This window comes from Callorhinchus milii, unplaced genomic scaffold, assembly GCF_018977255.1.
Source record: "Callorhinchus milii isolate IMCB2004 unplaced genomic scaffold, IMCB_Cmil_1.0 Scaffold27, whole genome shotgun sequence".
Lineage (NCBI taxonomy): Eukaryota > Metazoa > Chordata > Chondrichthyes > Chimaeriformes > Callorhinchidae > Callorhinchus > Callorhinchus milii.
Window position 1 is genome coordinate 392,270 of NW_024704768.1, and position 11,839 is coordinate 404,108.

Sequence of the window (11,839 nt, forward strand, 5' to 3'; positions counted from 1 at the left end):
GAACCATCTCCTACTCACTAAAGTTATCCTGGTACACCAGCCACCTCTGCTCCCTTAAGGCACAGGTGAGTGCCACTGAACACACCTGGCTCAAATCCAACTTCATGGCATCTTGTCTGACCCTCAACTATCCTTTCTACCCCACATCTGCACCATGACCCGCTTGGCCTTCCCCCACCTCCGCAACATCGCCCGGCTCCGCCACTGTCTCACACTACAGGCCACCGTGACCCTCCTACATGCATTACTAACATTGAGGCTCAACTATACAAACTTCCCGCTTGTCGGCCTTCCCAGCTCCTCCCTCCATCCAGAACACTGCAGCCTGTGTCCTCCCCCACACTAGGCTCTATTACCCCCATCCTCGCCTGACTCCACTGGCTTCCTATCGCACAGGACAGTTCAAGATCCTGGTCCTCACCTTGAAAGCCCTTCATGGCCTCGACCCCCCTACCTCTGTGACCTCCTAACCTTCTCCAACCTGCTCGCTCCCTCTGCTCAGCGGCCTTTGGCCTGTTTCACGTCCCGCACTTCATTCGCCCCACTGTTGGCGGGCAGGCCTTCAGCCACTCTGCCCACACTCTCTGGACCTCCATCCCGCAGACCCTCTGCCTCGTCCCCTCGCCTCCTTCAAGATCCGTCTCAAAACACTTCTCTTCGACTGTGCCTGCGATCACTCTCCTTTTCCCTCCCCAATCCCATTGCCCAGCTCAGGTCTGAAACATTGATTGTCCAGCACCTTAGGACGTCCTCTCGACATGGAAGGTGTTTACACGTGGAATGTTTTTGTTGTCCCTCAGCAGCTTAATCACAAATGGCTGATCCCAGGAAAGGGAATATTTGCTTTGAAACGTGGATTACGTGATGAGTTAATGATAATAAACCTGGTTACGAGTTACATTTCCTTTGCAGTGCAATGGCTTAACTCAATCAGCTGTTCCATTGAGCCCCCCCCTGTACGTGCTGGGACATTTGGGCTAAAATTTAAAGTGTTAACACTTTGACTACGTGTCTCATCTGACAAACACTGACTTTGCAGAAGCACGGTGATGCTGGACGTTCTGTCTTTCCTTCCCTCGGTATTAAACCAAATAAAAACGAGACAAAATATTCACATAAATCTTTAATTATCATTGTTAAAAACAGTTAAAGCAGACCCACACATGGGCTAATCTACGATAATTCAGGGGAAACAAGTCAGGACAGCCAGCAGTTGGCCACAGTATCCGTACAAATCAATGGCCATTGGGGAACCACCAAGCAGCCACCAGCAGCCATGGTGGGTCCCCTTGTTTGGTCAGTTTAAAAAGTCAAGAAAACACAGCACTGTGTAAATACAGTGGCTGCAATAACACTGATACTGCACTTTGTTCATGGATCCCATGAGATCCATCCTTTCCCCTTTTATTCCAACATCCCAAAGACAGCGCTATAAAGAGGGTCTAACTGTACACAAAGTGAAAAGGCATACAACATGAATGTGCTTATGTACAGCAACAGCTCCTGGCCGTGCCCGCTACAGCGAATCACACCACTGAAAATTCACTAAATTGCAGAGTAATGAAAGCCCTCAATGCTGTAGCCAAGCATTGGGTTTTCCTGCTCTGATATTCTGCCACCCCGTGTGTGTAACATCAGAAAAGGGCAGCAGATTCCAGAGTTCAGCGTTCTGTCCGAGGGCAAACTTAATCACAGCTGTACCTTTACATCCCCTTGTGATGAAAAGTTGTTAGGGAGAAAGACAAATCTAAAGGAAAAGAATTCACGTTTCAGTAGTATTGGATATCAATTCTCTCTAAGCCAACCCTGAACTGTACAGTGAAATTTATGCTGTGGCATAAATTGAACCATATCACCTTTGATTTAAACTTTTTTCAGTTAGTTCCCAGGACCTCCCCCCACCCACCCGTTCTTACTCTCAAACGTCGTTCTGCTCACCTGCAAATACCCCACCTCTATGAACTGATCGCACTCTCTTCCTATGCAAGGGTTTAAATAAAAAGGAAGCTTCAGACGGGACGTAACCTTTGCTGCTGAAAGGCAGGATTGGTTTGTGCGAGTTATTGTCACCTCATCAAATCCACATTGCAGCTAAATGGTGCTGTTGCTGTGCAAGGCTGATTCTTACAGAAGGTGAAACCAGTGTGATTGGCAATGATCCAGATTGCTATCAATCCAGCCCCCCAGGGGAATCCAGCGCTAAAAGTGGCAAAAAAAATCAATAGAAATGTGTTAAACGTTAACTCTAATCTTTTAAAAAAAAACATAATCAAGAACTAAAACATTTCTATACGAACGAGAATTCCCCTCACCCCCCGAAAAAATTAATAAGCATAAAAACAGGCTCCACGCTAACAACTACTATCTCTGCTCACTTAGACCAGTCCCAACTACTGCCCCCCCACCCCCCCACAGGGAAAGAAAGCAATAAAATCAACTGTCTGATTTCTAAAAATGTTTCCATATCCATATAATTCATGTCAAGTTCCGGGTCTGACTCCAAACCAGTGATGGCCCAGCGACTATGTCAGAGATGGGCGGCTGGCAGTGAGGGAGGGGCTCAGGCTGCCGAGACTCAGGATGTTGTGGTCCGTGTAGATGCTCCATCCCGTCATGCATTAGCCAATGGGGGGGCAATGGCCACTCTTCCTTAGTTTGCCAAATGTGCTTTTTGTTGATGAACTTTAACTCCTGGGAAAGGTACTTTGTGACTAGCAGTTGTGGAGGGAACAATGGTCACGAGACTAGACGGGGCGGGTGTAGGAAGAGAATGAAGGGATAACTATAAGAAGGCACTAGGATTGGCTCGCGGGTCTTTCTGGTTCCTGTAGCGCACTGCTAGCCATACACCCAGGATCTGAAAGATGNAAAAAAGTCATTAGGACATTTTCTGCATCTCTTCTATCAGTTATTTTCTCTGGCTGGAAAAATGGGGTGGATGATGGGGGATGTGGGGACAGGACGAGGAGTTCACTGTTACTGAACATTCCCACATCAGAAGCTCAGTGGTTAAAGTATTTGCCTCGCAAGCAGCAAGACCTGGGTTCGATTCCTGGGCAGGGCAAAACGTTGAGCAAGTTTCCTTACTCCACACGCCTCTGTTTACCAGCAGTAAGTAGGAACCCGGTTGTTCATCGATTGGCAGATTGCTTTTCCAGAGTTAATAATCCCTTCAAAAAAAAAAAGTTGGGTCACTCAATCCACAACTGTTTGTGGGACGCTTCTGTGCGCAATTTGCTGCTGCGTTTCGTCCACAAAATATACAGTCAATTCACTTTACAGTGTATTCTGTGAAGAGCTTTGAGACGTCTCGAAGATGTGATAAGGCGTTATATCAAATGCAAGGATTATTATTATCAGATTGAAGCTCACCTCAGTAAAGCTGAAAAAAAGTCCCACTCCTCCCAGGATCCTCAGAGCCTCTCCAGAATGCTGCAGCATAACATCACCACATGTCTGACAGCGGGTTGTTTTGCAGGGCTGGCAAACAGGAAAAACAGGAGTGCAAACTCTCACCAGACATCGCAGATGCTCTCAGCTGAACAATAGGCTCAGCTCGTTGCTGAGTTAGCCCTGAACTTTGCGTTTCACCCGCAAAATATACAGTCAATTCACTTTACGGTATATTCTGTGAAGCGCTTTGAGACGTCTTGAAGACATGATAAGGCGCTGTATCAAATGCAAGGATTATTATTATTTTGGTTAGTAACTACAGAAAATGTTACTTTCAAGGGCTTCTCAATGATTTGGTTTTGGTAAAGCAATTGCTTTAGTGGGAATGATTTTTTTTTGGTCACCACATGCGGAAACCCATTGCCGTACAGAAGGGAATGAGCCACACACACAGGTAGAGATGGCAGGTCTAAGACTTAACCGCTAAGCTGTGGTGAGTGAGCGCATCTCAGCCAGGGCAAAGCTGACTCCTGTCAGCTTCAACCATTGCTTTTCTCACCAGATTACTGTAAATAAGAGATTTTAGGAATTATTTTTCAAACCATCAAAGTTATTAGAACATGGACAGAAGTCGCTGGGAACACGCAGCAAGTCGGGCAGCATCTTTGGAGAGTAAAGTGAGTTAACGTTTCAGGTCGATGACTCATTTTCCTTTCTCCATAGATATTGCCTGACCTGCTGGATGTTCCCAGCAACTTTGGTTTTTATTCCAGGTTTCCAGCATCTGCGAGGTTTTGCCTTTTATTAGAATATGGAATTCAGTGCTTAAACAATGGTTGAAGCAGAATTTATTGTTGCTTTTTGAGAGGGAAAACGGGCAAATATAGAAAAAACGAAAAATATAAACAGATGCAGTGAAACGGCAGGGGGAGTGGGAGTACATATTTAAGCAGTTTTCTTTTAAATAAAAAGTGAGCCGACACAGGAATAAAGGGCCGAATGGAGCCTCCCAGTCTGGAAGATTCCATCATTCCACCACCATCATCATTATTGGGAAAAGAGCGGGGGACTGATTGGAGAGGTCTTCCAAGGAGCCGACACGGGCACAATGGGCCAAATGGCCTCCTGTGCTGTGCCTCCTACATCTGTGACCTCCTAAACCCCTACCATCCTGCTCGCTCCCTCCCGCTCAGCGGGCTCCGGCCTGCTTCACGTCCCCCGCCTCACTCGCCCCTGTATTGGCAGGCGTGGGACTTCTGCCACTCTGCCTCCACCCTCTGGAACTCCATCCCGCAGTCCCTCCACCTCGCCCCCTCCCTCACCACCTTCAAGACCCATCTCAAGACCCTCCTCTTCGATTGTGCTTTTGATCACCCTGCTTCCCCCTCCACCCTCCCCGACCTCCAGCTCGGGTCCATAACTGTCTGTCCAACGTCTTGGGACGTTCTCCCGATATGAAAGGCGCTATACAAATGTAATTTTGTTGTTTTAATATCCTCTGATTCTATCAGAGGGAGCAGGAGCTGAGACAACATGACTTAAAACGTCTGCTAATTGAGGAAGTGTATGCAGAGAACCCGAGATGAACAAAAACACCTTCTCACTTTGTCTCTTACTCCCAGAAATTAACCTGGATGTGGATGGCACTGTATTTATTCCCAATACTGTTCCCCGCTTTGCTGCTCGGCTGCCCCGCGTTTACATAGTTCCTGCATTTACAGAGCAAAATAATAAGAGGAGCTGCTTACCAATGTACACATGTGATAATCAAGTGCAAAGGTTGCAGTGTTGTCAGTGTCATTCATAAAACCGCAGCAATTCATCTGCTGTTCCAGATCCATTCTGGTACGGTTGGACAATCTGTTCCAGGCCAATTTTAGCAGATGCTCCTAATTGATTGTAAGAAAACAAGAGTGCTGATCATGTTATATAGCACCTCAGCACATTATGAAAAGGTCTCAAAGATACTTCACAGGATTTACTGTATAGTGACTACATATTTGTCAGTTAACACAGCTGCCAATTTACACACATGAATGTCAACAAACAGCTATCAAGTGAGTGGATGATTTTCTCTGGGGGATTGTTGGCCTGGACACCCGCAGTGAGAAAATCCCTTCTTTTTTCGAGCAGTGCCACAATATCATCAACAACATCCAAGCAGCTCGAAGCCATGCAGTCTGAATCCAGGTTTGAATCCTGTGCTCAGTTTGCTGATCCCAGTCAGAGTAGGATTGGGGCTACTGTTGCTTCAACATCCCTGTAAAAATGACCCCTGATCTTAATTAGCCTGAGTCATATGTGTGTGTGTGTGTGTGTGAGCGAGGGCGAGATCAGGCTCCATTCTGAACCTGATTATCGATACCTTGCAAACATTCACATGAATAATGGTCACATAAGCAAGGTATCAGAGGCTGATCTCTGCCTCCCTGCCTTCCAGGGTAGAAAGCAAATAAATATAAAAATATTCAGGAGATTAAAACAAACATACGGAAAGCTGTACCCGAGGCAGCTCGGCCCAGTTCTTAGGATTCCCACACACTACCTGGCCTGTTGAGATGCCCATCAAAACACCACAATGCAGAATTATTGGCTTCCAAAGATATACTCGCTCAATTTTATTAATAACTTTTCTGAAAAGTAGACTGATCAAACTCTGACTGGGCTGGAGTTTTACTGAAGAGTCACTGACATGGTCATATGGATGCAAGTCAGCAACCAGAGGCAGCACCCCCCACACACACACACACACTGTGCCAGAGCATTACTGGGAACCGCCCAACAACAACCCAGGTAAAACCCTACTTGTTGGCTTCGGTTGATAGCCAGGCATGAGCAGGAGACTCCAAACTGCATCACAAAGACCAGGAATAAAATAACCATGTACTGGAAAAAAAAGCAAAGTCAAGGAAGTAACAGAGGAGGAGATAAATAATGACTGTATCAAAGGCTTGTATCACAACAACAACAACAACAAGATTCCATTTATAGAGCGCCTTTCACGTCAGGAGGACGTCCCAAGGCGCTGCACAGTTGGGTCATGACCCGAGCAGGGGGGAAATGGTCAGGGTGAGGGGAGGGAAGGGAGGGAGAGAGGAGGGGGGAAATGGTCAGGGTGAGGGGAGGGAAGGGAGGGAGCGAGGAGGAGGAAGAGAGTCGAGAGGGGAGCTGAAGGCACGGTCAAAGAGAAAGGTTTTGAGACCGGCCTTGAAGGAGGAAAGGGAGGAAGCGGCGAAGGCACTGGGGGATGGAGTTCCAGAGCCTGGGGGCTGAGAGGCTGAAGGCCCGACCACCGATAGTAGGGCGGTTGGGGCGGGGGACGTGGAGCAGACCGGAGCCAGAGGAACGGAGGGTACGGGCAGGTAGGTAGATCACCATCAGAAATATCAAGAGGCCAATGAAAGGATACAAAGAAGAGCATGACTTGGTGGTGGTTGAAGGCTCCGATGAGCCCAACAACAGCAATAAGCAGAAGAAAGACTCCCACGGCGATGACTCCACCGATGATGTTAATGCTAGAAACGATGCCATAGCTCTTGCCCCATGCTGCCACTCCGATAAGCAACAACCCAACGAGCTGTGAAACACAAGAGAAAGATGCAGACTTAGTGACCTGCAGTCCAGCACAGGGCTAAGTGAGGCCTTCAGAGGCACCACACGACTGTTCATATATATTGAATCCTATACATATAGGTGTGAAATTTAAATCAGTTTCCTCAATGTTTTAGTTGCTAAAGCTCCCACCCAGGGTAGCTCTGAGCCTTAGAGCTCCACACTCAAGTTAACCCATCTCCACCAAGGCCAATGGCCGAGATCCTGGTCCTCACCTTTAAAGTCCACCGTGGCCTTGCTCCCCCCCCCCACCTCTGGAACCTGATAACCCCCTACCAACCTGCCCACTCCCTCCACTCAGCGGGCTCCATCCTGTTTCACGTCCCCCATCTCGACTGCTCTACTATTGGTGGGCGGGCCTTCAGCCACTCTGCCCCCACCTTCTGGAACTCAGTCCCACCGCCTCGCCCCCTCCCTTGCCTCCTTCAAGACCCAATTCAAGACCTTCCTCTTTGACTGTGCCTTCGATCACCCTCCTTCCCCTACCGCCCTCCACCCTCAGCTCGGGTTCAAAACACTGACTGTCCAGCGCCTCGGACAAGGCACTCTACAATGTAATTTTGTTGTTGATGCTATAACAGGTCTCCATGCCACTTGGGGAACAGACTGGAGTGAGATGGTGATGTGTATCCCAGTGAAGAATTTATAGCTTCCGCACATGCCATTTCATAGTCTTCCCAAAATAATTCTATGTAAAAAGAGATAGATTAGAATTTTAAAAATTACTGAGTGTTAGAATGCTTTGCTACAACTGGTAGTAGAAACCAAGTTCCATTACAGCATTTGACAGGGAATTGGATACATTCTTGAGGAAAATTATTAAAGATTATAGAACAAATGTTGGAATGGGATTAGAGTACAGAGCTCCGGTGGAGGACTGAGTCCCAGCACAGACACAATGGGGAAAGAGCAAGGAAACAGAATTAAGATGAGTGGGGAGAATAGGCTTTGTGGGCCAATAGCCCTACTGTGCTGTAAACATTAGAGGTGTGAGTGATGTTCTTCAAATCAATCCCAAGAGTGGTCAGTTTGGGGGAACAGAATATTGTTCTTATAGGAATCTCTCTTCAGGACAACTTGACTAGGTACAAGCAAAGCTCCAACATAAACTCTATTTTTGGGGAAACTCCCAATAGACCTGTCAGCCCTAACTTGCCATTTCTGTGGTTAGAGACTTGCTTTGCTCAAATGTCCCTTCAATATTCTGGTCCCATTGCCAGGAATGCTGCTATTAACACTGATATGTTTTGTTCCACATTAGAAATTGCAGAAAACTGAGGTACAGATCACAACATTCACAACCCCATTAAGCAAAGGTTTCTGTCTGGCAAGTGTTAAGATTTAACAGCACAGCTTCATTCATGTCAATGTTAAGTCTCTAGTGCACATCAGAGCAGATGTTAGTCTAACTACAGCAATAAACAAACCTTCCAGTAACCGCTACACAATGGACACCACACTTCAGAGTAATTCATTACGTGAAGTGCTTTGGGATATTCCCAGGTGTTAAGATTCTGTATGGATTGGGATTAGAACAGAGAATTCCAGTAGGGGAGTTGTGGTACCAGTACAGACGAGAAAGGCCAAATGGCCTCCTCCTGAGCTGTAACTTTCTCTGATTGTACAGAGACCAGGAGTTATTCCCTTAGGAGAGAACACAGTCTCTTTTACACATTCCAAGGCAGTGACACCGGCTCCTAAACCGTAACCCACCAGAGGAAACCTTGAGGGATTTACCTTTAACTGAACTCAAGCGATGAATCATTCCTTTGAAACAGTCCCATGATCTCCAATGTATGCAGGTTATTAGCGGTGCCAATTTACCCACAGTAACTAGTAACCCTTCACCTGCTGGTTAGTTGTTTAATACATTTGAATACAGGATATAAAATCGCCTTGGCTCCCATTTCCCTCCCAGTTTGGCATATTCCAAAAGCACAAGTTGCAGCAGAATGTTGACACCTTCCTGCAGATGTTTTATCCCTTGTAGTTTATTCACAAACCAACTGTGTAACAGCGTTACACGACCACTGTCCTGCAGCAGCAGCTTCTTACAATCTCAGCCTTTTCCTTGAGTCGCCCCTGTCCTGTGTTACGGGGCGGGGTCCGGGCTCTCAGCTGCTCCGAGTCCCCGTCCGTCTGTCACTCCCAATCTCAAAAGCTGCTTTGACCCCCAACTGACTCGGATCTGCACCATTTTCTGTTTGTGTTCCCCACATTCCCAGCATTTACCTACTTTACTTCGGGCAAAATAGGCAACACAGAAAGCAGCCATTTACCCCCCACACACACCCCTCCCCACACACCCCTCCCCACCCCCCACACACACCCCTCCCCACCCCCCACACACCCCTCCCCACACACCCCCCCCACCACACACCCCTCCCCACACCCCCCCCACACACCACCCCCTCCCCACACACCCCCCCCCACACACCCCTCCCCACCCCCCCCACACACCCCTCCCCACCCCCACACACACACCCCCCACACACCCCCACACACACCCCACACACCCCTCCCCACACACCCCTCCCCACCCCCCACACACACCCCTCCCCACACACCCCCCTCCCCACCCCCCACACACACCCCTCCCCCTCCCCACCCCCACACACACCCCTCCCCACACCCCCACACACACCCCTCCCACACCCCCACACACCCCTCCCCCTCCCCACCCCCACACACACCCCTCCCCACCCCTCCCACACACCCCCTCCCCACACACCCCTCCCCACCCCCCACACACCCCTCCCCACACCCCCCCACCCCCACACACACCCCTCCCCACACACACCCCCCACCCCCCCACACACCCCTCCCCACCCCCACACACACCCCTCCCCACACCCCCCACACACCCCTCCCCACCCCCCCACACACACCCCACACACCCCTCCCCACACACCCCTCCCCACCCCCCACACACACCCCTCCCCACACACCCCTCCCCACCCCCCCCCACCCCCCCCCCACCCCTCCCCACACACCCCTCCCCACCCCCACACACACCCCTCCCCACACACCCCTCCCCACCCCCCACACACACCCCTCCCCACACACCCCCTCCCCACCCCCACACACACCCCTCCCCACACACCCCCCCCCACCCCCCACACACACCCCTCCCCACACACCCCCCTCCCCACCCCCCCACACACACCCCTCCCCCCTCCCCACCCCCCACACACACCCTCCACACCCCCCCACACACACCCCTCCCCCCTCCCCAACCCCCACACACACCCTCCCCACACCCCCACACACACCCTCCACACCCCCCCACACACACCCCTCCCCACACACACACCCCACACACCCCCACAGTTTGCCTCATAATAAATATTACAATAAATTGTTTTGTGAAAACTATTGTGGTTCCTACTGCAGCCTCAGGGTCAGGTGGTGCGGCCCAGGGCCAGTGCTGGTGTGAGCACCGCCCCCTCTCCTCTCCCCCCCTCCCCCTCCCCCCCCTCCCTCTCCCCCCCTCCCCTCTCCCCCCTCCCCTCCCCCCCCCTCCCCTCCCCTCTCCCCCCCTCCCCCTCCCCCCCTCCCCTCTCCCCCTCCCCCCCCCCCTCTCCCTCTCTCTCCCCCTCCGGGATGAGTTGAAGAATAAAAGGATGAATGTGGTGTTTTTGAGGCATGTTGTCTCCCCAGGCGGGTGGGGGGGGGGCGGCGGTGTGGGGGGGGGGGGGTGGGTGGGGGGGCGGTGTGGGGGGGGGGGGTGGGGGGGGGGGGGTGGGTGGGGGGGCGGTGTGGGGGGGGTGGGTGGGGGGCGGTGTGGGGGTGGGTGGGGGGGCGGTGTGGGGGGGGTGGGTGGGGGGGCGGTGTGGGGGGGGGTGGGGGGGCGGTGTGGGGGGGGGCGGTGTGTGTGGGGTGGGGGGGGGCGGTGTGTGGGGGGGGGGGGGGGCGGGGGGTGGGGGGGGGCGGTGTGTGGGGGGGGCGGTGTGTGGGGGGGGCGGTGTGTGGGGGGGGGCGGTGTGGTGTGGGGGGGCGGTGTGTGTGGGGGGGCGGTGTGGGGGGGGGGGCGGTGGGGGGGGGGGGCGGTGTGTGGGGGGGCGGGGGGGCGCTGTGGGGGTGGGGGGGGCGGTGTGTGGGGGGGGGCGGTGTGTGGGGGGGCGGTGTGTGGGGGGGGGCGGTGTGGGGGTGGGGGGGCGGTGTGGGGGTGGGGGGGGCGGTGTGGGGGGGGGGGCGGTGTGGGGGTGGGGGGGGCGGTGTGTGGGGGGGGGCGGTGTGTGGGGGGGGGGCGGTGTGTGGGGGGGGTGTGTGTGTGTGGGGGGGGGCGGTGTGGGGGGGGTGGGGGGGCGGTGTGGGGGGGGGGGCGGTGTGGGGGGGCGGTGTGGGGGTGGGGGGGCGGTGTGGGGGTGGGGGGGGCGGTGTGGGGGGGGTGTGGGGGGCGGTGTGGGGGTGGGGGGGGGCGGTGTGTTGGGGGGGGGGCGGTGTGTGGGGGGGGCGGTGTGGGGGTGGGGGGGGCGGGTGGGGCGGTGTGTGGGGGGGGGCGGTGTGGGGGTGGGGGGGCGGGGGGGGGGGCGGTGGTGGGGGGGCGGTGTGGGGGGGGGACGGTGGGTGGGGGGGGCGGTGTGTGGGGGGGGGGGGCGGTGTGTGGGGGGGTGGGGGGGGGTGGGGGCGGTGTGTGGGGGGGGGCGGTGTGTGGGGGGGGGCGGTGTGTGGGGGGGGGGGGCAGCCTCGGCCTCTCTCTGTCTCCCCCCGATTTCACTTACGAAGTACACAACGTTTAAGGCGATCAGCGCGTTCCTGGAACAGGTGAAGCCGCCGCACACCATCTTTGTCGCCGTTTATCCGCACGTCCCGTTTCCCGGCCCCGGCCCCG

At 53.2% G+C, this 11,839-nt stretch overlaps 1 protein-coding gene across 1 annotated transcript; it reads right to left on the reverse strand.

The window, feature by feature from the left end:
• Positions 1-1,110: 1,110 nt before the first annotated feature.
• tspan31 (tetraspanin 31) lies at positions 1,111-11,839 on the reverse strand. The gene is made up of 6 exons (XM_042344329.1): positions 11,730-11,839; positions 6,803-6,970; positions 6,199-6,279; positions 5,142-5,282; positions 3,373-3,480; positions 1,111-2,857 (listed from the first exon to the last, which is right to left on the reverse strand). The coding sequence occupies exons 1-6, from the start codon at positions 11,790-11,792 to the stop codon at positions 2,783-2,785; spliced, it is 636 nt and encodes a 211-aa protein (XP_042200263.1). The 5' UTR covers positions 11,793-11,839; the 3' UTR covers positions 1,111-2,782.

What these genes read in the sequence shown, in the direction of transcription:
- tspan31 (XM_042344329.1), bottom strand. Translation starts at nt 11,792, where the DNA reads ATGGTGTGCGGCGGCTTCACCTGTTCCAGGAACGCGCTGATCGCCTTA. An exon ending in ACCAAGTCATGCTCTTCTTT is followed by an intron (nt 6,280 to 6,802) that starts GTATCCTTTCAT and finishes TTTTTTTTCCAG; the next exon opens with TACATGGTTATTTTATTCCT. An exon ending in CTATCAACCGAAGCCAACAA is followed by an intron (nt 5,283 to 6,198) that starts GTAGGGTTTTAC and finishes ACAATCAATTAG; the next exon opens with GAGCATCTGCTAAAATTGGC.